This window comes from Pectinophora gossypiella, chromosome 17 (genome assembly GCF_024362695.1).
Source record: "Pectinophora gossypiella chromosome 17, ilPecGoss1.1, whole genome shotgun sequence".
In the NCBI taxonomy this organism is placed as follows: Eukaryota; Metazoa; Arthropoda; class Insecta; order Lepidoptera; family Gelechiidae; genus Pectinophora; species Pectinophora gossypiella.
Window position 1 is genome coordinate 7204154 of NC_065420.1, and position 27383 is coordinate 7231536.

Consider the following 27383-nt stretch of genomic DNA (forward strand, 5'->3'; position numbering starts at 1 on the left):
CTTAAGTCAGTAGTCATCACATGAGCCATGTCAGGAGCCTTTGAGTCAATAGTAACCCTGACACCAAGGTTGATGGGGTTGGTAATCCACCTTACAACCCACACGATAGAAGAAGAGACTAAACTACCGGCTCCTTACTTTTTGATCTTTTATCTTACTCCCAGTACGTGGGTATAACTATGCTCTATATTATTCAGCTACGGGATAACGTTACCTATAAGTAGTTCATTAATTAGACAATCAGCTGACACAACAATGGAACAATAGGCTGGGATATCAACCTAGTGAATTTATTAGACGGCGCACTAGTTTGATTGATTACCTACGTACCGTACCTACTACCATACTGTGTTTACCCTACCACCTACGTATCTTGGGAAATAATTGAACTATCAATAGATACGTAAACCCGATAGCAATAAGGCCGCCATTTGCCATGTACTTAGTTGAGAGTCTTTTGTTGTTATTTCCTTTTATTTTGGTTCAATAAGGTATATTTGTAAGTTTTTGTAGTATATCTACTAATATAATTAAAGAATAAATTTAGAATTGAGAAAAACAAAAGGTCTTAAATACTATAACGACCGGCGAATCTATATACAACGCATGCAGCAGATATTTCTTTCCCTGATGAAACATTTGTATCTATCTATAATCTAGGTTACCTACCCAGTGTATTTTTCGTCTACCCAACGTTGCAAAAATAAGAGCCCCAGTAGACCTGGGGCCAACTGTTTTGTTTTACTCGATAATTTTGAGTGTTTTCCAATATTTCCTGTTTGACATTAAGCCCTGTGGGTACGGTTGAGTGCTTTGCCTTTGGTTTCGATAAAAAAATATCAGTTATATAATGAGGGGGAAAGTGTGCCTAGGGCGCTCGGGAAAAAATTACTAACTTATAAAACAACGCGCTTAACGGCCAGAGCGATGTGGTCTGAAGAGGCAGTGCTTGCATTGAGAATATAAAGTACCTATAGGTAGTATTTTCTTACTGACTAGGTAGTCTTTTCTTCTACAATTCTGTAAGTTGTAATACTTCCCTTCCCTTCACTTACATACATTATTAAAATTAAACGGAACGTTCACACTAATTATTCATTCATTAATTTATACATTTAATGTTACGAAAGATTGTTACAAACATTATTAATTTGACTCGAGCTGCTCCATCTGTTCTTGTGTAAGTAGGTAAATGATACAGTATCTAAGGCGTCTATTTTAGTTTTAGAGTCGTTATAAAGTAATTTTTAGTTTTAGAGTTGAGGAGCTCGGTGGCGCAGCGATAAATGCGCTCGGTCTGCGATTGTTGAAGTTAAGCGACTTTCGCAAAGGCCGGTCTTAGGATGGGTGACCACAAAAAAAAAAGTTTTCATCTCGAGCTCCTCCGTGCTTCGGAAGGCACGTTAAGCCGTTGGTCCCGGCTGCATTAGCAGCCGTTAATAACCACCAATCCGCACTGGGCCCGCGTGGTGGTTTAAGGCCCGATCTCCCTATCCATCCATAGGGAAGGCCCGTGCCCCAGCAGTGGGGACGTTAATGAGCTGATGATGATGATGATGAAACCCCAAGAGTGTTTGTCTCGACACCATGCCCACAACGTACTTATTAACGTTACGGGCGGGCCCTTTCATTGTGATATACAATGAAAGGGCCTGCCCGATAATTAAATCTTCGGCTAAGAAATAAATCAGCGAAACCCGCAGAGCGCAAAAAGCTCACTTCTTTACACGCTCGTGTGAGCAGTTACGAAATGCTGTGAATTAAAACGACACCGAGAAACTATCTCATAATAGGTTTTCTCCCTAGTTACTAGTCGTTATAGAGTCACAAGTTCACAAGGAATCGTCAGATTTGTGCGAGTTTTCTAAATATTATTTTAAGTGTGTGTATGTGTGTTGTGTGTGCGTGTATGTGTGGGAGAGGGTGTGTGTGTGTGCGTGTGCGTTTTGTTTGTCCATAGGTGTGAGTTCGTATTGTCTATTTACGCATATACATGAGAGTTTGCAAGGGGATGTACAGAATTGTAAATTAATAGATTAGTAAATACCAGAAAAATAGCCCTACGTAAGTATAGGTAGTAGGTACTACTGGTTGTACACACAATCTCGGTTCTCTGTTTTTCTGTCAACATTCTCGGCGTTCATACCGCGGTCAGATCTAGGTTGTTTTAAAGAAAGGCCTGGCCAAGAGCACACTAAACCGGCGAGCATGAAGTCTTTGGTGAGTGGCAGAAGCGAAGTGGTGTGTTAGGATCGTAGCAAATAAAATTCCGGGATCTCTACCCAACGGGAAATAGGCGTAATCTTATATATGTATATTTTATGTATTCTGGAACGGGTCAATGGAGTACTTGACTGGGTCATAGATAAATTTAAATTGCTATTCTAGAAATAGAAGCAAATGTACGATGACCAAAAATAAATATTTTTTTATTTATGAATTAAGTGACAATGAATACCCATTCATCATTCAGACGTCGTCAATAGAAGCGGTCAAATGTACCCACATTTGACCGCTTCTATTGACGACGTCCCAGGACAGTATTTCCATACAAACTCTAAAAAAAAAATTCGTTTTGATGTTCGTGAAAAGTATCCCATATGACTAGGTTGTCAAGTAACCTATTGTTGCCTTTTTCCTGCCTACTTACTACAAACGATAATGATAGGTAAACCTATTCCTGCCTAAGCTCGAATGTTAAGATAAGTACTATTTAAAACGAACTGCTACTAGTCGTAGTACGATAAGGTGCAAAAGTCCAATCAGTTTCTTGCAAAGTAATATGGTTGCACTTAAGACCTCCTGGTTACATATCGTTTCTGTAATAGACCAAAAACACTAAGTACGTTGGGCTCAGTGACTGCATTTTTCCTCTGATTGTACGAACTACTATAGATATACTATAGATACGGACCTGTTCAACCACCCTACTTGCGTCAGGCAAGACCTTGAATATTGAATTCCAAATGGGATAACTAGCTCGTTAAAATAATGTGTTTCCTGCCCCTCGCACTGTTTTTGATCGTTGGCCTAGATTTAATTTGCTGGAGCAATGTGTTCACTTGGTAAATTGTTCATATATTATATTAGTTATAATGAGTCAAGTTAGGTACTTATATTGACTGGTGCTACCCTGTTTTCATTGATGGGTGCTGGAAAGTTTAGAGAGAAATGGACAATGGCCCACCTTCCGTCCATTAAACAAATATTATTCCCGCTCAAGCTTTAAAGCTGTTGTTATTCAAAAAGTTACGAAACGTTTAGTTAGTATCATCAAGCAACAAAGTAGCATTTCGAGGTCGAGAAATAAAATTTTAAAAAGTTTGGTCTGGTCGCCTGGCAGAAATTGTTGTAGAGGAATAAGGCCACCAATTGTACTTACGCATATATATCACATACTAGAATTATTGACTCCAAAGCGACTCCTTTTTTGAATAATCTCGGGTGAAACCTTGACTATTCCAGTAAAGAATGACAAGGACGCTGCTATGCGCCAAAACAGGATGCAGTTAGTGTATGTGTTAAGAGAAACAGAGAAAGGAGAATTTTACTATGACGTTCGAAACTCTATGGTTGCCGAGTTTGTTTATGTGCTGTGACATTGTCAATCCATCAAAAATGTCTTTCCTCAAAAATATCTCTGTGGAAATTGGCCCGGGAAAATCAGTAATTTATTTTGTGACTGCAACAACACGTATTGAATAATAATGAATAAACAGGATAACCGCCAAATGACACGCTTTAGTTACCAATAATAGATTTATTTTAAATTCATGGCAAATAACACAGACATCATTGTGCCGTTACGTATAATGTACTAATTTAAAAGTAAAAGCCAGAATGTTTGTTAAATAACTTATTATAAATTACATCATAACTGGATTGAAAATGTAGATTTTCTGCAATGCTTTTACAGCTTTGTATTAGACACATTAATCACCAACATCATAGCTTAACAGTATATCATCAAAGGATTGGATTCTCTTTCCTTGACTGCAAATACATATGTTACGAAGTACAAAACAGGTTTGATTACAAAATCGTTCATTGTTTTGTGAAGGAGGGTTTATTATATAATATTTAATATTATTTGTTATAGGACTATGTCCCTAAAAGACAAAAAGAGAGGAGAGATTAAGTAATGATAATAAGAAAATAGAAGGAAAACTTACATTAATGTGTCCAATTTAAAGCTGATTTTAAGAAAATTAAAAACTTTCTACCATAGTTATATTTCACATTATACGAAACGGCAATATAGCCAGTCTTCAGATTACATTAAAACGAATTGACTTACGTATCGTAACTATTATTTACAAGTAGTCTAACACTGGTTGCCTTACAGTTAACATCAACATCCATTAGGTTCAGATCGACTTCCTTGTGAAACGGTTTGCGTATAAAGGGGATAACATTTTAAGGTAGAAGCGTAAAAAAAATTACTATGTATAGAACGGACACTCACAGTTATTTCATTGTGCATATTTAATTAATAAATATAAGTATAGCATGTTTGTGCATTTATTAAAATAAAATTCACCCCTTTATACGCAATTTGCTACTTATACTTGATTTGAGACTAAGTAAATAACATTTTCTGGTGCCTACAATAAATTAATCTATTTGAAATGTATGAGTAAATATATCAAGTTTGTAAACTAAAAAAGTAAAAGAAAATTTAAACAAAATTTTGTCTGCAAATCAAGTCAGTAAATTCTTCTACTTTTTGTTTAAAAAATCAAAATAAAGTTGAACATTCATAATTTTGATCATCATTATTATTTCTCATTTTTACGTCATTCAACCTAAACCTACACCGTACATACCTACCTACATACTTATTTCCTCCAGTATTATTTACAATTCATTCGCTATAAAATTCCCACCATTTCATAAACATTATTCAATTCATTCCATCAATTTAATAAAATGCCTATCAGCAATACATAATTTTGTAATAACTTTTTAACCCTTTAACAATCTCTTATTGGAATTTTATAAGAAATTCATCTAATATGATATTAAGTCTAGTAATGGTCGATTGTTTCAAAAATCGAATGACTCCGTACATTGTATCCGAAAAATCATTCGTCATTCGACTGAAAGATAATCATTTGAATGATAGTTCCTTATTTGAATGTTTTGTGCAACGTGACATTACCTCCTTTGTTTTGGTTTTATTTAAATAATGCATATACATTTTGCGTTTTTGGTCTTAATAAAATACTTATTTACTTATGTTTTTCAAAGTAGGTATTCATGTTAAAAAAGTGTGAATAGCGTAAAATAATATTATAAAAAGAATTGCATCATTCAAAATGTTTAGTTTTCATTCCAATTCGAATGGCGCTTTCATACGATCGAATAATTCAAATAATCGGTCATTCGAATGATCATTCGAATTAATCATTCATATTCGCCCATCTAAAATTCGCTTTCCGATGTTCATACAACTACATAATATTATTAATAGCTACCAATTCGTACCAACGTAGGTATTTATATCTCAAAAAATCTCAAAAGAATAATTATAATAACTGTACGTAAGCTCTGTACTCTGGTTTCGTTGTCAATATTGTCTACGCAATGAAACACTTGTAATAATTAACAGGAAAAATAAGGCCCGATCTCATCTTTAGCACCGATTTACATCTCCTCAGTCTGTTCGATCACATACCAATTATCATCACCACAAACAAAGCCAATCTCATGTACTTTTTTATACAAATCGTTTAATAATATCTACGTGAACAACGATTATACACATTTTCGTGATTACAGTTACAAATAATTATATTGATCATTCCCATAATCTAAAGTTGTCACAACAGTGATTGCTAAACTTATTTGTATAAGTAAAATTAAAAATATAATTAATTGATCTTACAATAAATTGTTCTCAAGCAATCATTTTAATATCATCTTTGGTTTGTTTGACAATGCGTGTACATATTTTGACTTGACACATGTCTACAGGGGCGCTTTACACCTTGTGATATTTCAGACATTCAGATGAGCTGTACACTGTTTGAGCGAGATTTAGTTCAACTTTACTAAAACTTTACGTAAAAACCTTTAGAAAATATTCCGATTACGATAGATAAAAAATATCCGTACATCCGGAAGCATAATACATTTTAACTACCGATATCATATTTACAAAGCGAAAGTGAATTTCTGTACCAAAAGATATAAAGCGGCTTATAGGAGGGTATCGTTTAAAAATTCGTTGTCTAGTATTTTCATCTATTTCATTTTTCTATTCTCATTATACTTAGACTAGTCAAAAATGGATGTGACATTCCGATATAAAAGGAACCACATTTTTAGCGTTTACGATATTTAATTTTTTTAGGGAGCTACGTATGGAACTTGAGTAGATAGTAATCTAACTCAAAACGACTTTTGAGTTTCACCTTTAGTTAGAAACTCAAAAGTCGTAAAGCTAACGACAAAACAGTGGCTCTTATAACAGAGCGTCACAAGTACTGAACGAACTGGGCGTACTGAAAATTACATGGGCACTAGTACCTATTTACTTAAAACGCTTTTATTTTGCCTACTCTACAATTGACTTTACACACATATATAAAAAGTAATTATATAGATGAACAAGTAATGTTCGGCAAGCATTTTATTTGTCATAAAACTTATAAAATATAAAAAAGTCAAGTCCGTCAACTGAAAATATGTAAGTTCTAATTGATTGCACAAATTTAATAAATACAATAAAATAATATACTAAACATGATTGAGATAGTTCAACATAATTTTCACCTCACTACTAAAGGCAAAACGGTATTTCACTACAAATTATTTACAATAAAACTTACAAACGTAGAAAACTAAGGCAAATGCATCGAGGAACCACTAAAACCACAAATATTATATACAAATACACGTAGCATTCAGGTTTGTGCAACGTCGCAACTAGTGAGAACATCACTGAAATATGGCATCCAAACATACGGCATACATTTGTTACTATGAAATAAATTCCATGGAATTTTCAATCATGTAGTTTACCGTAGAAAACTCCAATTACCAACAATGTATACCTCAATAAAAAAGTCTTTCTGTGCCAAAGGAACCATTACATTCCATGTATTAGCGCCGAATTAGGATCTTGACAAACATAATGAAACTAAATCGACTTAGGCCGGTATAAACACCTTTACGTCAATTCAGTAGCATTGATTTTTGATGTTTCCTACCGCCTCAAGCCGCTATTTCGTCGATAAGTATTGCTTGCACCCTCAAATGTAACATAAGTATAACTACTTACATGAGGAACAACTTCATACATAGTAACTCAATATATAGGTATTATAGTTACCATATCATAACCAATCCTTGACCAATGCGGCACACAATCGAGTCTAACGGTATTCCTCTATGAATCGTTTGCATGTGTGTACGAGGTCAATGAATTTGGGCCGTCGATTAGGGTCCAACTCCCAACAATCCTTCATCAGATGCCTGAAGATCTCCGCTGGACAACCCTCGGGGATTGGAAAGCTGCAACAAGGAAGAAGGGTTCTTTATATACATCTGTGTGGCATAAGCCATTTCTACACAGGTCGATGGTTACAGAATTCTGCAGTTATATCTAATGCCTTTGAAATGTACCACCAATATATGAGTTAGGACTTTCTATTAAAACTACATAGTGACGTGTGAATTGGCGGCACGTCGACGTGGGCCTTGGTGAAGATCTCCCACACCATCACCACATCGCTATTGGAGCAACAACATATCATATTTTCAGTGTTTATGTGATGTTAGTACATACCAGCTGGCTCTATCAGTGACAGTCTTCATGTTCATGGGCGGCACTTCGACGTGGCCCTTGGTGAAGATTTCCCACACCGTCACGCCGTACGACCACACGTCGCTCTTGGTCGAGAAGTTGAATGGCGGCACCGCCGACTCCGGTGCGTACCTGATTATGATGAAATAATATATTGATTATTAAACTCAATCAAAGACATATTAATAATGGTTATTTAAGTTATTTCACGGAAGATTAGCCCAGGAGTAGTTTGCGTACGGATCTAGGTGCTAGACCCTCATACGAATGTAACAGCTCTTTCATTACTCAGTGAATTAGTCTGACTCATGATTTTATAAAGTACATCAAAAGCAATAATCTCATGTAATTTTAACAGTAAATTAAGGGTATAACAAAGTCGCCACCAAAAGAGGTTTTACCGACTAAGTACTCATTATAAAGTAACTTTTTTCTTACCATTTAAAAGGCAGATGCCTGTCAGTCTTTAGTCTGTACTCGTCTTCCTCCCGCGGTATGATCCGCGCTAGTCCAAAATCTGATATCTTCACGTGATGTTTGTTCACCACTAGAATATTGCGAGCGGCCAGGTCGCGATGCACCATGTTCTTCGCGGATATGTGGTCCATCCCCTGTTGAGAGAGATTCTATATATAGCAGCGAAAGGTCACTGACTGATTCACTCACTCATCACGAAATCTCAGAAACTACAAGTACTAGGCGTCTCAATTTTTACATGGGGGTTCCTTTGAGAACGTAGATACTCACTAAGACGGGATATTTAACTCCTAAGGGGAAAAAAGGGGTAGCAAAACTTGTACGAAACTTCTATAGTTTTAATAGTAGTGTTTGACGCGGACAAACCCACGGGTAGAGTTATATTATAGAACTGCCCTTCACAGGCGAAAGAGAAAAGAAAGGGGTCCTACCGAAAGTTGGAGATAACATCGAAAGAAGAAGAGTGTCATTTCCGTTCAATGAAGCATCTCTAAGAATGCATGAATGTAAGACTTACACTAGCGATATCCTTGGCGAACTTGAGCAGGTTGTTGGTCTTGAGTCGGTCGCCCTGGTGCTTGAGGAAGAAGTTGAGCGAGCCCTCCTCCAAGTACTCCATCACGATCAACACGTCCATGCCGTCGCACGAGTAGCCCAGAATCTCTACTATGTTCACGTGCTGCAGCGACTATGGAGGAAAAGGATTGTCTATCATGTATATGAACATAAATGTATAATACATTTATTACGCGTTTTGCTTCCTGAATTTAACTTACAAAACAACATGACAACAGAGTGCAATTGTGCTCGGCCGCTCCTTGACGACCACCTGAGACTCTTAGTTATATACGTCTTAAATCTAAAAAACCGAGTCAACCTACCTTCATAAAATAGCGAGTTCGTTCTTGAAGTCGGCAAGTAGATTTCCGTTGCGTTCGGCCGCTTCTTGACGGCCACGTCACGCCGCAGAGGCTTTTGGTTATATTCGTCTTAAATCTACAAAATCAAGTCAACCTACCTTCATGATAGCGAGTTCGTTCTTGAAGTCGGCGAGTAGACTGCCGTTGCGCTCGGCCGCTTGTCTCGTGAGCTTCTTAACGGCCACCTCCCGCCGCTGTGACTCTTGGTTGTCGCGCTCCATCCAGCCTTTGTATACGTGACCGTAGTTGCCCTGTTGACAAATTGATATATATTTTGTACAAATATACAACGATTTAATGGATTTGGTAGGAGAATCAGGCGTAGAATAAAACTAATCCAGAAAAATATCTGTAACAGACCAGCATGTAACCATAAGGCCGTCTTTTGTACTACCTATCTAATTATAATAATGTTTGTTTTATGCAACATAGGATATAATAACGATAAGATTTATTGATAGTGACTTACGCTGCCAATCCTCTTGGAGCACGTGACGAGGTATGTCTTCCCCTGTGAGACAATAGACTCCATAAGCCGCGGCGCGGACACGGCCTCTATATCGTCGGGGTCTAGTACGCCGCCCGCCGCGCCAGACGGCTCTTGACGTAACGTCGCTAGCGGGTTCACTGACCCCAGAGACATCGAACTGCCGTTGTACTGTTGAAGATTAACATAACACATAACATAAATACACTATTGCGATAGTCAAAGGTACATCACAAGATGAACTAAGTACCCAGTAAGTCAGTAGTGAGTTTAGTATTTCCCTAAATACTTTGGTCAGAGAGCTCAACGAAGCGTGGGTACTTAGCTCACCCCCTGGTGAGCCGTATCGCCGTCATACAATTAAATAATATAAATCAGTCAGGTTTTGATTTGTATACTTTTGAAAGTGACTGTAAAAAAAAGGATGATGGATTTTGTTCTTATAGTACCTTCTCTACCCACGCATTAGAATTCGAAAATTGACCATTACTAGTCGTGTAATACTATGGCGATACGGCATCGGACGGTGAACCAGTAACAAGCAAGACTGTTTCATAACCGTAACCATGTCCAAGGATAGCTTTCGTGTGGGTTGTGAGGTGGAATACCAACCTCATCAACCTTGGTGTCAGGGTTACTAGCGAGCCGCCAAAGGCCCCTGACATGGCTCATGTAACGACTACATACTTACATCAGTAAGTAGTAACCGGAACGAACGGCTTAACGTGCCTTCCGAAGCACGGATCATCGTACTTTCGGACAATCAGGTGATCAGCCTGCGTGATTTTTGTGATATGTACCCACCGGGATTCGAACTCAGGATCCACAACCACTAGACCACGAAGGTCGTTATGCCCATGAAACCATGCTTGTGCAACCCTAGTAGCATCCAGACTACTATTAGCACACTTACAGAATTATAATCAGTGCCGTTGGTAGATGGCGCGCTGCTGGTGACAGACACTAACGACTTGCTGCTCCCGGCGTCTTCGCTCGGCTCACTCGGGATAAACTGGTCACCTGTAATCAATCGCGGTATAAGCAACGAGATTGGACGACACACTGGATGAAGAGGAACATCGAAGTTATACGGAGCAATAAGAAATGAGACGTCAAGGACTGGATTTTTCGTCTCGGGGCTACATCTATACACACATACACAAATGCTGTCAGCTGTCAGGTCCCCATAAATATCATTAAAAACGAAAGTAAAGGTGTGTTGAAAATAAGAAGGTTCTTACTGTAATTTGGGTCCATTTCAGGTACAGGGTTAAACGGTAACGGGTCCTCGTAATCTGGATCGTCTGGTAGCTCATCTGCAAAGTTTCATTTTATATTAGAAAACAATATAATAAGTAATTTCATTAAAAAAATGTAAATGCTAAATTGCTAAAGTTGTAATAGCGTGTTGGATGTGCACTATGCTTTCATATGCTTATGGAGACGTGTAAGAATATATGATGTTTATTTATAAATAATAACCCTCCACGGACCACACAGTTGTTAGACTATGTTGAGATTTCCCTCTGTGTGTATGTGGACTTATTTAGTTATTAATATATCTATAGTGCAGTTTTCACTAACACAGTTGGCTCGACCATTGTAGACGGCGATACGGCTCACCACCCATCACGTTGCTCTAACAGAAAGCTCGGTGAGGTGTGGGTAGTTACTTAGTCAATTTTGCGATGGATGTAATTCTGACTACGTCAATAGGGATATAGATGGTGAGCTTATGTTGGGGTTACACTGTAATGTTATATGTACTTTTATAAATAAATAATAAATGTTATGTACCCCTGTGCAGCATGTGGTTCATGTCTCGCATGATCTCCTGCGGTCGCGGCGGGTCGGGCTGCCAACACGCGGACACGATGCGCCACACCTCCACGGGGCACGCTTCTGGCCGCAGCAATCTGTCGCCGCGCTCGTAGCTCTGAGGGGTATACGTATTCGACGTTTCATCATCATCTTCCTAGCGTTATTCTGTGTTCACGGGGTCAGCTTACCTAACCTGAAGATTTGACAGCTCCGGCTTTTTACAGAAGCGACTGCCTGTCTGACCTTCCAACCCGCCAAGGGAATACCAATCCAATACAGGTTAGATCACATCCGGAACGCATTTCTTGGGAATGTGGGTTTCCTAACGATGTTTTCCAATACGTGATAATAATTTATGATCCCAACATGAATTCATAAACAAATTCGAAAATCTGTTTTAGGTCCGTGCTGGGATTTGAACCTGCGACCTCACGTTGAGAGTCAAAGGTTCTTCGAACTGGGTCCCTGGGGTAGCTGGACTATGTATACGACGTTTATAATCCGTAAAAAATAATTATCAATATTGCTGAATGTGTGTCTGCCTCGTGCCGAAGCCAATGTTCAAAGGTTCAAGGTACCGCTAAGAGTCGTTGAAGCCAAGAACATACTTTATCGATTAAAATTGAGAACTAGAAATCGCTTTTGAAATATTTGGAAAAAAACACATTTCATACACCAATCTAAAAGATACGTAAGGTCTTGAATTGTTAATTTATAATTGTATTAGGTAATGTTTAATTTGTAATTATAATATAAGTGAGTATCTAAGAGATAAGTTACTCACTAACCTTAGCAGTCATAAGTGGATTGGTGTCAGTTGGGGACTGTCCGTAAGAAAACACTTCCCACAGCGTCGTGGCGAAGGCCCAGATGTCGCCCACCACGGACCGCTTCGCCATGTTCATGTCGGGGAAGAACTCCACCGGCATCCAGTGCACGCTGGAACAAAACAACTTTCTTAATATTTGAATGATTAATTTGGAATCCTGGAGGAACGGAACGTTTTTATTTTTAGTACTGTATAGGTATCCAGTTTTTATTTGATTGTTAATATTTGGCCAATAGCTGTCCTGATATTATATGTTAAAGAAAAATTTTTTAACAAAAAAAACCGACTTCAAACGCAAAACTAAAAAGCAATAAATAAATTTACTTCGCACAAAGTAATTAGTACGTATTTTCAATTAGTTAATTATTTTATAATTCTGAAGCCGGTGCCAAGGAAATGCTACAACGAAGTACCGATTCATATATTTTTCAATACTGATTGTTTTGTAATTTTTTGTTTGACATTGTTTTGTAATTGCTTTGATATAGGTTGTTACATATGCCTACTATAAGACTATTGCCGACGCAGCAAACCCTTCGTTAGCGTTAACATCTAGATTGAGGACAAGCGACGACACGTTCCGCAGACTCAATATTATTTCCCCACTATTTCGACATTTACTTTTTGATGTATAATTTTAGATTGTCACTACTTATTCTTGTATCGAACAAGTTAGGTTCTTTTAGTTTTAATTAATATAAGTTTAAATATTGTAATTTCAATTACTGAAATTAAATAGTTTTATAAATCATTTCGGTTTTTTTTCGATCCTCCGGCAGCAGCCTACGTAATTGGCGCAGTCAGTAGGATACTCGCGGGTCAGTTCGCGAGCAAATTCAGGCGTATCTCACATCGAACACCGTGCTCCGGGCTGCCCGGGTGACTATCAAGCACCATCTCGAGTATTCAGAATCTACGTGAAGTCACAACGGAGGTTATCCAAGCATCGATAATGAAGAAGGGAACAGAGTGTAAATAATTAAGATTAAAATTAAGCCAAGAAAAGATGTAAGAAAAAGAAAAAGAAGAAAATTATATAAGTGAAGAAAAACGAGGTCAGAAAAAAAAGAAGAATAATTACTCCGCCGGTGCAGTATCTTATGGTTCGTCCCAGTCCTCCAGTGCATCCAGGTCTTCCAGGAATCCCAGAAGCGGGACACACCGATGGTTATGCAGTACGCCCTGAAGACTAATGTATATGCGCACCTCGCCATCCCCGAAGTCCACCAGGCACCCATGCTCGGGCAATAGACCACCTATCCACCGCTCCGCGTCGTAATAGGCCATGAATTTCCAACATCAGAACGGTAAATTCCTTTCCCGCCTAGGGCATTGGAAATGAAGCGCAGCGAGAACCACACAAGCCACTAAAGAAATGCACCAAAACCGAACATTGTGGGAACTTCGAGATGAAGCCACTTCAAATTACAAGTAACGACGAAAATATATGAAATGTTATCTAAGTTACTTGCAAGCAATTACTACGATACAGCCGTAATCTGACCGGGAAGAATCCAAGAACCTAACATGATATCAAACCATCGATTCAACCAGGAACATCGATTCTCCGTGCAGGAAGCCCAGGTTATTACACCCTGAAAGAAGATAAGCCAAGAAAATGGTGACCAGCACTATTCTCGACGATAGTCTTCGAATAGGTGCTGTTCTGAGGGTGGAGATGTTACGTAACCGGTACCTTCGCCCGCCTGCTCACACCCGTACGCCGTGACCAGCGTCGTTCCACGAGTTCAAGTCAGCATAATTAATGGAACAGCCAGCCTGCTGAGCCAGCGCCCGAACGCGATGCGCTGACGTCAATCACGCCACCAAATTGTGACCTCGATTTAGCCATAATGTAAAATAGTTTTTAAGTAAAATTCAGTGTAGTCCTAACTTCGGACTCATTCGCACCTAGGTTAGTTAGGTTTAGCTGTAAATTTAAAATATAATTTCATTCTAAGTGATTCTAGTTTCTCTTCTTCACCCTCCGTCTGTCGCTCACTTAATTGGCGCAGTCAGTAGGATTCGAACCTACGCTCCCAAAGCAGCCTACGTAATTAGGTATTAAACAATATTGTGTGTACATAGTAATTTGATATTGTAGTAGGGTTGTTGTAGCATTTACTTGGCACCGACTTCAGAATTATAAAATAATTAACTAATTGAAAATACGTACTAATTACTTTGTGCGAAGTAAATTTATTTATTGCTTTTTAGTTTTGCGTTTGAAGTCGGTTTTTTTTGTTAAAAAATTTATTTTATTTTACGATTTTAAGTGATGGTTAGACCGAGCAAGGATGCAGACAGACAGATTTTCTGATTTATATTCATATAATAATATAATATATTATTAGTAGTGATCACAATTATTATTGATGAACATGTTTACACACACACACACTCACACACGCGCTAACGCACACGAGCACACGCGCACGTACACACGCACACACACAGACACACGCACACACACACACACACACACACACACGCGCGCACACACACGCACACACACACATGTGTATGTGTACATACACACATGTGGTTGTCAGTGGAAGCTGCTATCATACACACTCACGCATACATATAGATACAGTAGATTTCGCGTGGTTCGCTCGCTGCTAAAGCAGCTCGCGTGTCCTGTTTATTCGAAACTGTCCCTCTTCGTATGGCGGCCATCTTGTTTTTCCGCCACTTTGTTCTTTTTCACCGGCGACAGAATTTGACCAAGATTAAAATGGGTGTCGTGGAAACAAACAAAATCCAGGTGCAATAGGTTTGCCAGGCCGTAGGATGTCTCCCTGATTGGGAGCAGTTTTCAAAGATGACGTTCCGATCACACGCCTATACATCATTTTTACCCCCAAGACATTTTCTGGAAAAACAAAATTTTGTATGGCGGCCATCTTGTTTTTTCGCCATTTTGTATTTTTTTCACCGGCCATTAAATTCAACCAAGATTTAAATAGGTTTCGTGAAAGAAAAATTGGTTCAGGTGTGATAGTTTCGCCAGGCCGTAGGGTGTCACCCTGATGCGGAGCAGTTTTCGAAAATCGGGAAGTATTTCCATACTTAACATGACGATCTGACCACAACCCCGATATACAGGGTGTAACGGAACGGGGGTATCAACCCGAAGTGTGCCTACTCTGTCACTATCTACAAATCACATGCGAGAGTATTGGCCGCCTAAATTCATATTTGCATTAGTTATGAGCAATTGAATTCCAGGTCTTCATGTAATAAATTCAAATTTGCACAACACTACGTAGCAATCAGCTGTTCAAGGTATTTAACTTTTGAGTGAACAGCTACCACCTCTTTTATTTATGCCTGCCCTAGTAAAGGGTAAACGTGCCAGTGATGGCCATATTAATCAATATTTTTTAAATTGTTTTGTTTCATCCTTGTGAGGCCAAGATTTCCAGACACAATAGTTAAAAAAACAATGGGCATTGGTCCCGGTTACTGCTTACTGATGTAATAAGTAGTCGTTACATGAGCCATGTCAGGGGCATTTGGCGGCTCAATAATAACCCTCGCACCAGGATTGACGAGGTTGGTTATCCACCTCACAACCAATAGGATAGAACAAGATGTGAACATACATAAATCACGGCTTTATCCCTAATGGACCAGACAGAGCTACAAGTAATTACACATATCTAATATCACACTTACTGCGCTACTGAGATGGGCAGAGTCACTTTGTTGTACAAGTTTTGTCCAAAAATGTAGTCGATTACCTACATTAATAGTTGATAAAGAAATGTACTTTACAATGCATCTCGTCTCCTTGTGTAGTATGCTTTATTTTATGATTACGTAATATCAGGCTCCCTTAACACCGTCATCCAGGTCAAATGGGCATCACACTAGCGGCGAATGCGTTCATGGCTAGCTAGGTACGGGACAGTTTCATTAGAATACTTTCAGAGTTTTGCAGGCCCTAAACAACTACTACTACTCATACACAGTTACCACCAATCACTGACTAAGGTGTGCAAATACTAACACCTCACTTTACAATGGATCAAAGGACACAGTGATTCAAGAGGTAACGACGCGGCGGACGAGTTGGCCAGAAGGGGAACGGGAGGTAACAGCCATCGGTCCGGAACCGATATTGCCGATCTCATTCGGACAGGTCCGCTCGCTGCTACGAACGAGAGCAGCCAACAAACACACCTTTTTTTGACGTGACTTATCGAAGTTTTGCCGCAAATGACATTAACTACTTGGCCGGACAAATGGGGAGCGCTGAAGGCTCTCACCCGGTACAACGTTTAAGACAACATGCCTGAGGGTGCCCAGTTGGGCGCGAACCTCGGCTCAGGGCGTCGTCTGAGAGGAAAAATATTTGAAAGAATTAAACGACCCTAGTAAGTCGATAGCGATAAGCGCTGATTGAGGGAAGTCGTCGACCACGCCGGCGGTGTCGGTATCGGGGTCCTGAAATGTTTGTTGTCGCGAGCTGATTGGCTGATTCTATGGCTAGAGTAATCGGGTCGTCGGGATCGTATTACATACTTCGGACGCCGATGCTATTCAGTACCGTTCCTAAGCGGGATGTATTCGGAAGCCGCAACTACCAGGGGATTTGGTTGGTGCGGAGCAGAATCAAAAAAACTAATTTGAGCCATTGGGCAATGGTTGGCAGACTTAGGTCAATGTGCAGATTTTCATTGCGATGGAACCACGAACGATTTTGTATTTCCTGTAGACGGTGGATTTGAGAGAGACTCGCGTGAGCGAAAACTACCCCTGCATAGGTCATGATCGGACGGATGCAAGTCGTGTAGATTCCAAAGGGATAATTTACTACGCTTGTTAAGGAGACAATGAACACGGCCCATTACAAACGTGGCGCGATCGCGCACACGTTTGATATGGGCCTTGAAAGTAAGACGTCTATCTAAGACTACGCCGAGATATTTGACTTGCTCCTCCCAAGGGATCGGCTTGCCAGACATCTTGATGACTTAAGTTGACAGCGTGACCGTGACGTATTATAATAGCCCTTTGAAAAGTACACCGCTGCACTTTTCTCCGGGTTTACCTTGATTCTCCATTTGCGAAACTACTTGCCCAAGGCATTGGCGCGTTGGAGAATTCCGGTCATCATAACTCGACCACGGCACGAAGAATAGATGGCTGTATCATCCGCAAATAAAGCTAGTTCGGTATTAGGGTATTTGGGAATGAACAAACACACCAGACTATGAACCACCGTAAATAAATGCAGGCAGGCTAAGATGGCACTACCCAACATCAATAGTTGTCTCTCCAAAAGAATTCTAAATGTGAAGAGGTCTCCACTAATACAGGTAACAGCTGCAGGTAGCAGGTGTAGCTGTGTGGTCACGGTGATATCAACAAACATCTGTTTACACTAGGTGTCACCGACAAGCCCCTGTGCAGAACCTGCATGGACGAGACAGCGGCCCATGTGCTACTGGAGTGTGAAGGAGCCGCCAACTACCGGGTCCGGCACCTTGGCCAGACGGGGTGCCTCCCTGAGGCGACCGGCAACGTCAGAGGCTTCTTAGAATTCCTTGGGGATTTACAACATAGTAAAAGCAAAATAAATTTCTCAAGTACCGTTGTGACTGCCTACCCCTTAGTGATACGGGCGTGATATTATGTTAGTATGTTCTGATTACTTATGGCTCTGCCCACCCCATTAGGGATACGAGCAGCTGCAAGTGATTGTGTATCTTATTAACGAGACATTAATGTTACGTTTACAACATAGTAAAGACAAAATCAATTTCTCAAGTACCTACCTAACATAACTTTACTTTTACTATGACATGGTAAAAGTAATCTTAAAATAAGTACTTTCGTACAATACAATAATACTTTATTGCGTACAAGGAATTAAAAACACATAACAGTATTTTTTTAAATCTTTCTATCGTGTGGGTTGTGAGGTGGATTACCAACCTCATCTACCCTGGTGTCAGGGTAACTATTGAGCCGCCAGAGGCCCCTGACATGACTCATGTAATAACTACTTTCTTACATGAGTAAGTAGTCACCGGGACCAACCGTGCCTTCCGAAGCACGGAATTGCAAATCGCATTGGGACAGTTAATGGGATTTATACCCTGTACCAGGATGCCAGGGCTCGCGAATAGAAAAAGGCACGCTAGTGTTTCAAACTATCGATAGTTCAGTATCGATTATCGATCATAATCATTTTCAACTACGATTTTGATTGGTAGAAATAAAAAAATAGCTTTTCAAAAAATCTAAATCCATGGACTTTTGAGTTATTGAAATTCAGTTTAGACAATCAGCCCACTCAAAATAACCATACTATCGGAGTGTAGCAATACTACTGACTGAGGGCAAAATTATCGATAGTTTGTTATTAATCCGCAACGATACTATCGATTGTATTGCACTTAGGTAATAAAATCGAAAATGTTCCCACTTTCCGAGTTATCAATAGTCTTGCTATCGATCGACTCTCGGTCGGGATAGATTATCGATAGACATTTTTTGATCGGCAAGCCCTAGTGCACCCGAAATTCAAAATGGCGGTGCTGTTAAGGGGAAGTTATCATTAACCATGATAAAAAATATTTTTTTTTTTTTTGTATTTTTTTTCCTTCCTAAATTGTAGTCGTGTATTATCCAACAGTGAACAATAACATCACGCCTTTTTCCCATTGGAGTAGGCAGAGACTGCGGAATTTCACTTACCACTACACGCTCGTATCGCTACATGCCCGTACCAAACATACATACATAATATCACGCCTTTATCTCTTATGGGGCAGACAGAGCCACAAGTAATCATAACATAGGTACATAAATAATTATCATGCTCGTACCGCTAATGGGATGTTCTTGTGACTCTGCCCACCCCATTAGGGATACGGGCAGAGTGATAGTATGTCTTATTATTGACAGATTAATTTCGCCTTCTGCTATTGCGCGGGATATTTGCGAAGAAACGTGGCAATTCTGTGTTAGTGCCAGAGTGTGAGCGCGGGTGATCCTTATTAGATAAACGACTTTTTTACTTTTCTAGGTTCAAAGTAAAATACGTACCTACTTTCATAAAATACAATACATTCATTCATTCAAACAATACCATAAAAATATTTTATTGCGCACAAAGAAATAACACACCCTTAAGTACCAGGATACTAGAGCATTCGAAAGAGATAGAAACATGCACACGAAAGTAAACTGTCAAATTATTTGTCAGTGCTTGTTTACTATCTGTGGAGTGAAGTTCGAAATTTGGATTTGTTGTGATAACTGTGATCAGTGATAGTTCGAGGTGTCTTTGAGTAATGTAGGTTATTATGAAATGATGATGTGTGTGGGTGCCGGCGATGGCAACTTAAGTGAAGCACGGAACTTGTATCAGCGATTCATAGAAGGTAGACCAGCTGATGAAGCCAGGCAACTGCCTTCACTGCATTGCTTCAGGAAAATGGTCAATCGCCTACTGCATTTAACGGGCTCTTTCCACGCGTCATCCGAGACTGGCCGCTCGGCGACCCGTGATCCGGAGTTTGAAGAAGCCGTACTAGCCGTGCAGCCAACCCAAGGACTACCACGCGAACCTTACCACATGCAACGTACGCCCGAGCTAATTCCTGCTGATTATTTACCTCGTGTGGCATTCTGAGAATGGTACCGAGTTCAAGTGGAAAGCTCACCAGACTTTGCTTCGAAAGTGTTGTGGACAGATGAAGCGGCAGGTCTGTGCATCGAACGGGGATGACGACATTTCGAACCTTTCTTGTAAAACGTAAGTCTAATTATTAATTACCTACCTACTTACCCACACTTTCACACTTTTTTTCCTATTTACTATTAAATTAAATACCTTACCTAAACAAGTAGGTAATTTTAACTTATTTTACACGTCATAAAATAATGTGAGAATAGTTGTCAAAGCAAAATGACTCCAATTATTAGATGCTTTAGTGTCATTCTTGTTTGTTACAGTCGCCGACGTGCCGCCGACTCGGATTGTTCCAATCGGCCGCCGACTCCTTTTGACGTTGCCGCCAAAGCCGCCGCCCGCTCGAATTTCGTACCTATCGCGGCCGTGCGAGCGCCGCGAGTACCAGGCGACCAGGACGCGCTAGGAGATTTGTGTAGTGCCAATATTTGAGTGGATTAAGAACAGTGACCTCAATAGTGCTGTGCCGTGTTTTTTACATGCTGGAAATATTAAAATATTTTTTTAACTGAAATTGAAAAAAATATCAAAAGTGTTTTTTTTTAATTGAAATTTTGCAGATAAGATCTACATAAGGTATAGTTTTGTCCCCTTTCGGCTTGATACCCCCCTTCCGTTACACCCTGTATATTTTATATCCCGAGACATTTTCTGAAAAAACAAAATTGTGTATGGCGGCCATCTTGTTTTTCCGCCATTTTGTTTTTTTTTTTACGCGCTATGGAATTTGACCAAGATTTAAATAAGTGCTCTGAAAGAAATATTGGTTCACGTGCGATAGTTTTGCCAGGCCGTAGAGTATCTCTCTGATGCGGAGCAGTTTTTGGTGATCAGAAAGTATTTCCGTACTCTACATGACGTTTTGAGTAAGCGCCCCATACATTATTTTTACCCAAACGGGCTTCTTCCAAAATCGACAAAATTTTGTATGGCGGCCATCTTTTTTTTCCGCCATTTTGTTTTTTTTGCACCGGCAATTGGATTTGATCAAGATTTAAATACGTTTCGTGAAAGAAAAATTGCTCCAGGTTGTATAGTTTTGCCAGGCCATAGGGTATCTCCCTGATGCTGACCAGTTTTCGAAGGCCGGGAAGTTTTCCCGAAGCCTAAAGATCGATCCGATCAATATGACTTTACAAACGCACTAGTCGCTCCTACGATTTTTGAAAATTCCCCTCGATTTCTCTGGTCTTCCATCATCAGATCCTGACTTCCTTGACATGGGACCCCCTTGGGTATATCTCCTTTCAAACAAAAAAAGAATTATCAAAATCGGTTCATATACGACGAAGATATGCCCGAACAAACATAAAAAAAAAAAAAAAAAAAAAATATACGGTCGAATTGAGAACCTCCTCCTTTTTTGAAGTCGGTAAAAAAGATCGAATAAATCTGATCAGCAGCAGCAGCACGCCGCAGTGGGACATATATAAGCTGTTTTGTTATGTAAATCTGATCGGATGGTATTCGTACCCGCAGCTTTATCAGGAAAAATCTTGGCAACTGCACAACACCGGGTCCTCATCTTATCCACGCGAAATGTCAATCTTCGTTGTGACAGTTCGAATGTCGAACGCGTTAGTTTTATACTGTCGTCAGCAAAGGATATACCCGTGCACTACGCCTCCGAGTGGTCCCATATGGATACCTTAAAGATGTCACTAGACAGGTACTCACTCGACGAGCTGGTTGTACCGCGTAAGTGTAGGTCCAGAGAGTTTGACGACGATGCGGTCGGCGTCGTGGGCGGCAAGTAATAGGCGTCGGCAGCGGATGTGACCATGCACGACCCCAGCCTCAGACAAATCCCACAGTGCACGCGCTAGTCCCGCCGATACCTTCTTTAGGTGCACCTCTTTTATCGCGTTTTTCTTTTCTCTGAAAATTAACGAAATTGTGGAGATTTATTTAAGCACACTCATATTAAATCTTTAACGCCAAATAAGGTTACACGTTGTTTTCAGTGACTTGGTTTTGCCCTTCCCGATAAGAATTACGGACTTTACTGTATACATACAATAATGTACAGAATAATAAAAAGCAACAACTATAGTATCGTCACTTTCCATTACGCGGCTCTAGCCAGGCACTAAGCTAATTACTTTCTAAACGTAGAAGTAGGTCACTTAGATACACCTGTTTTATTAAGGGTAGGATGTCACTTAGAGTAGAATCCTGATACACATATCTTAGGTATCTACTACCCCAGCACTGTTTATGTTATGTTATCTATTTTCATAAAATTATTCATATCTTGCCCGTCGGTTTACAGTACTCCTTATAAATTAAATCAATATTTAACTAACCTGAGGTACACGTCAAATGGTCCGTACGGCAAATACTCCAAGACCAGAGCAGTGGGCGAACTAAGCGTGACGCCATACAGTCTGACTATTGAACTCGACTGAATACACGCCCACTTGCTCGCTAGCTCGATGAAATCCTGTACAGAATACATAATTGTTTATTTTAAGCCACATTAAATCATTTCAATGCGACAAAAGCTGTTTTTTCACTGTCTTCGTAAAAGTTCTATATATTTCTAAAAAGTTACGGTAAAAGGAAATTTGCAGAAGTCAAATTCCAAAGGATATCGACACAATTCAGTACAAATCATCTGACTCCGCAATAGAATAATTACAATACAAATTAGGTAACAGATAAGGCATTTAATAAAGAGAAAATATAAAAAAATAGTACCTTCAAATGATCCATAGCCTTTTCTTTCTGTAGTGACTTAAAAGCGACGACTAGTTTCTTGGTTTCATCCAGTTTCCATAGCGCCTTGAAAGTGGCCGTCACATTCTCAGAACCAACTTTCTCTGAGCCTGCAGACCGAACACAAACCCAATCGTTATTCACCTTTATTTCTATTTTGTATACCACGTAACAGTGAAATCATACCTGTTCAAAACAACATTACAACAGTCAGAATAATATTATGCAAATGAAACTGTAGACTATTAAATAAATCACATATTTACTCCTTAACGTTCAAACAATGCATAATGTATGAATTGAACCTTAGCAACATAAAGTGTCTACTTTATTATCCTTATTACGACGCCATGTAATTAATGAACAGAGTCGTTCGTTTGCACAGATTCATCATCTTCTATCAAGTTGACAAGCTCGTTGCGACAAATATTTATCCTAGATATTTGCCCTTGTTTCTTACTTTTAATCCTATGGAGACTTTTAGGTTCCTTTAGCAAACTAGTCTTCATAATCGGTGCACGTTTACTTTTAGATCTTCTCTTAAACTTCTTACACAGCGAACAACACATAGTTCCAAACACTACCATAAGAATTGTTATAAAGACAAAAATAAAAATAAGTGTCTTAACTGATTCCGCAGATTTCATACCGTCAAACAGAACTAATGTAAAGTAGTCCCCTAACATATTCCTAAAGGCAAGAGGAGGATCTACTATGTTAACTTTGTAAATTTTTACAGCCCATTTTAGATTCAAATGTGTTTGCTCTAAAACACATTTCCATATTCCACTATGATTGAATAAAGCTTGAGGGATCTTTAGGACATCGTTAGAATAGACTGCCGCTATGTCTGTAGCGGAATAAAGTTTTCCATTTAGATACCATTCGACTAATAAGTCGGAATATAGCCTTGGCAAAGTAGATTTACAGAGAAGGCCGAAAGAAGAACCGTTGATTACGATCCTGTCGTGTTCTTGAGACTCTACTGCCACAGCCACTACTCTTATAGGAGTCTTGACACCCCTAGTGTTATTAACAACGCATAGATACACACCATCGTCGTCTTTTTGGGTAACATTTCTTATTGTGATAACTAAGGTATCCGTTACAGAGTATTTCTGTCTCTTACTAAAGTTGAGACGGTTCCCATCATGTGTCCATACTACTTCGGATTCCGGCGATTCTTTTTTTATCCTAGTAATCAGATTTATTGGAGATGAGAAGAACACTTTATCTCCTTCTTTAGCCTGAATGTTTAGGTGTTTCGTCTTAAGATAATCCCGGATCAACTTGTATGTTCGTGGAGATATGTCGCCGCATTCGAAATCATTGCACACGCCAGTTTCAGCCGAGGGCCCCTGGCATGGATTACCATAAATATTCGGTTCTGGGTTGTTACATATTCGTTTGCGATACTGAAAATATCGATTTAAAATTAATGTTTTACTACAGACTTGAGGCACATTAAATTGTAATAATTATACATCACATAACTTACACCGACACCTTTACCACAAGTTACAGAACATCTCCACTCGGACCAAACCGACCATTCGCCATCTATTGGATCGCCTTCAATATCAGGAGGACGACAATTAGCCGTCCACACCAACCAACCTCCTCGAGTGGCAAGGGAGAAATAGTAAAAGATCAGTGGAAATTTTGGCGTCCACTCGAATATAAGTTCGTCATTACGGTACACGTACATAATCGTCTCAAGATGAAATATATCGAATTTCGTCCACGCATTTAAAGATATCAACTGGGTAGGTAATACCTTGTTATATAGAGTTTTAGGACTCAAAAATTTGCTTTTCAGTATTTTGATTTTTCCATATTCATTATCAATAATAATTGAGAGGTATGTTTTCGACTTATCTATGAAAATCAAAGAGAAAAATATTAAGTCGCATTATCCGGTAAACAAATGCTATTAAAATAAACAATCTTTAGAAAATCTCAGTATACTAGGTATAGAAAGACGACTAACCAGGAAATTGCCAAAAATATATAATAGCAGAGCCCGTGCCTCGTAAATACAACGTTAAGGTTGAAGAAGGTCTACTGCTATTCCGCCACAGTTGTATAGGATAAAGCTTCGAATGCACAAATGTGCTTACGTTCTCCGTATGACATTCCGAATTCGGAAAATAAATAGCAATCGCGTTGGATTCTATAGACTCATAGCTCAAAAACACAGGATTAAATATCATATCAGGATCACTTGCATTCCAGTCCAAGAGTACGTATCGTCCTATTTCCTGTCCAAGTATCAATCCCCCGGGCATCATAGTCATCCAAAAATTCCCCCATTTTCCAACTGGAATTAAATGCGGGAATACTTTCCAAAGCAATTTCACAGTTTTGTCCAAATCGTGGTAACGTAATATGAATCCTATATTTCTGTTCACCCCCACAAATAACGATAAATATTTAGTTTTGTCTAAAGAGTAAATTCTGAAATGTATTCCTTCTGGAATAGTGGGGTTCCATTGTTTTAAAGAAAAGTGTAAGCTTCCTGCAATCAACCGAATTATTTAATTTCTAATTTATTAATCAACTAGCTTATGTGCATCAGTTTAAAAACTTATTATATAATAACCTGGAGGTCTCCAAGCAGGTAAAATATATATAGTTCTGTTAATGCTTCCACGGCGTGCCAATATTATTCGAGACTCTTCTTTTTCGCAGTCTTTCACATCGCATAAATCTCTTTCTACTTTGTTATCAGTGGTGTAACACCAGGCTCCTAAAAGCACCGACCCAAAGAAACAGGTGTAAGGAAATTATTTAACATAAATAATAGGTATTGTAAGACTATACCTCCAAGACTTCTTGTAGGATTCCGACAATAATTTTCTGTATTGTAATCGGGGCCTTCAGGATATTTGTAATTCATATTAATTAATACATTGTTCCACCTCTTGCAAGTACGATTCGACCTAAAGATTGAGCAGTTTTTTACATGCACTTATTCAATTTATATTAGTACTAGAAGTAGAGGTGTACGTTTAAAAGCAAACCTTGTCACTGATAAGTTCCCTACGTAATCATTAGCCGTTCCAGCGTTTTTACAAACCAGAGCATTGCATTTTCTTACATTACATAACTGCTTTTCAACTCCGGAAACAGTTTGTACGTAACACCACGGCGCTAACTCATCTTTCAGCTCGTTGCGACAATAGTTTAACATGGACACGGCTTTAGAAACCAATATATCGATTTGGAAATATTCCGGAGCGATGTCAATCCACGGAAGACACGGCAAACCTTAAATTTTTTAAAAATATTGAACAATTTGCCAATTCATTGTAACATGTGTAAAAAAGTTATTACCAGAGTCAGTGACCGATTGATCTCCCCTATAAGCAGCGCCATTAGCAGTCAGAGCACAATGCGGTGGATAAGCTGCCGGCAAATCAGCTGGCTGGCAGTACAGAGCCCAGTGAGTCATGCTGTTATTGGAACCTATTGAAAACCATCTTAAAGAGCTAAAAATACTATGATACGCCACAAAAAGAGACTCAATTCGACCTTCAACAAGCCTCATTACACGTATTTCGTTTGCAAATAAATTAATTCGCAGCCGAGTCCATGACCAATAGTTGATAACACAATCAATTGCAGCTATGCGTGTACTTAACGATTGTGTCGCTTGATAGACGACTTCGGTCACACCCTTTGGAAGGCCAATCTCAATAATGACTCTCGGGTACTCGTGGTGTGGGTCACGAGTGAAGAAAATAAACGCCGAATGAAAACTGTGTACGGACACTTCTAAGTAACGACTCATATTGTCCTCTCGCAGTAACCATAAGAAATTGGGCAGCGGCAGAAATGTCGTATGTTCCTGACATACATTCTCATCGTCGTTAGGAAATTCCCACATAGCAACATCACCAATTACACTGTAATATTTAATGTTAATATTTGCATTTCGCAGAACTCCCGACAAACTCAGACCCTCGGAATATATTTCCTCCGTCACATGGCCAACTGTATCTGAAAAATTGAAATTGAAATTTCCACGTGATGTTAATTCAGAGTCGAGACGAGAAAATATTCGCTCTGCTTACATAATTCCAATAAATTATTCTCCCATGAAAGAACAAATGTGGTATATTCCGTTCCCTTTAATATTTCTGGCGTGGGTTCCAAAAATGTGGACACACTCCCAAGCGTAACACCAGTTCCTATTAATGAAAAATTAAAGGAAAATACTGAGTACAATAGATTTACAATCTATAAATAGAACATAATCCAACAAAACAAAACGATACCATTGTTTGAAATTGTAAGTTCTATAGCTGTCCCCCATCTTTTCATTTTCTCGAAAGTAGTGGGCGTATTAAGTACACTTAATAGAATTCTGACGACAGCTTTGTTTTCTAGATCGGGATCCCATAATCGAACAGAAAATGTAATATTATACTCGGACTGCACGTAACTTATGAAATGTGAGTAAGATTGCTTTTGTTTTGCCACAAACTCATCATCTTTGCCATCACAGAATGGTACTTCGCAGTAACTTTTTAGATAGACGCCTTTCTTGTCCTCCGTGTAACACCACGGCCCTTTGCCAAAAATAGACAACTTAATAACTTAGAAAT

The 27383-nt window shown here is 39.2% G+C and overlaps 2 protein-coding genes across 3 annotated transcripts in view; one reads left to right on the forward strand and one right to left on the reverse strand.

Annotated features, from left to right (window-relative positions):
- LOC126374477 (ejaculatory bulb-specific protein 3-like) overlaps window positions 1-27383 on the forward strand; it is a 401847-nt gene that overhangs the window by 198896 nt on the left and 175568 nt on the right. The window lies entirely within an intron of this gene.
- LOC126374297 (tyrosine-protein kinase hopscotch) overlaps window positions 4184-27383 on the reverse strand; it is a 33196-nt gene continuing 9996 nt past the window's right edge. Inside the window, exons 10-22 of the mRNA XM_050020834.1 lie at window positions 22756-22883; window positions 22362-22498; window positions 21733-21933; window positions 12304-12454; window positions 11492-11630; window positions 10936-11010; window positions 10608-10714; window positions 9677-9865; window positions 9306-9458; window positions 8805-8975; window positions 8249-8421; window positions 7793-7942; window positions 4184-7518 (exon numbers count right to left, since the gene is read on the reverse strand). Of these exons, the coding sequence (XP_049876791.1) occupies window positions 7380-7518; window positions 7793-7942; window positions 8249-8421; window positions 8805-8975; window positions 9306-9458; window positions 9677-9865; window positions 10608-10714; window positions 10936-11010; window positions 11492-11630; window positions 12304-12454; window positions 21733-21933; window positions 22362-22498; window positions 22756-22883 (1913 nt within the window). The 3' untranslated portion in view covers window positions 4184-7379. The remainder of the gene's footprint in view (window positions 7519-7792; window positions 7943-8248; window positions 8422-8804; window positions 8976-9305; window positions 9459-9676; window positions 9866-10607; window positions 10715-10935; window positions 11011-11491; window positions 11631-12303; window positions 12455-21732; window positions 21934-22361; window positions 22499-22755; window positions 22884-27383) is intronic.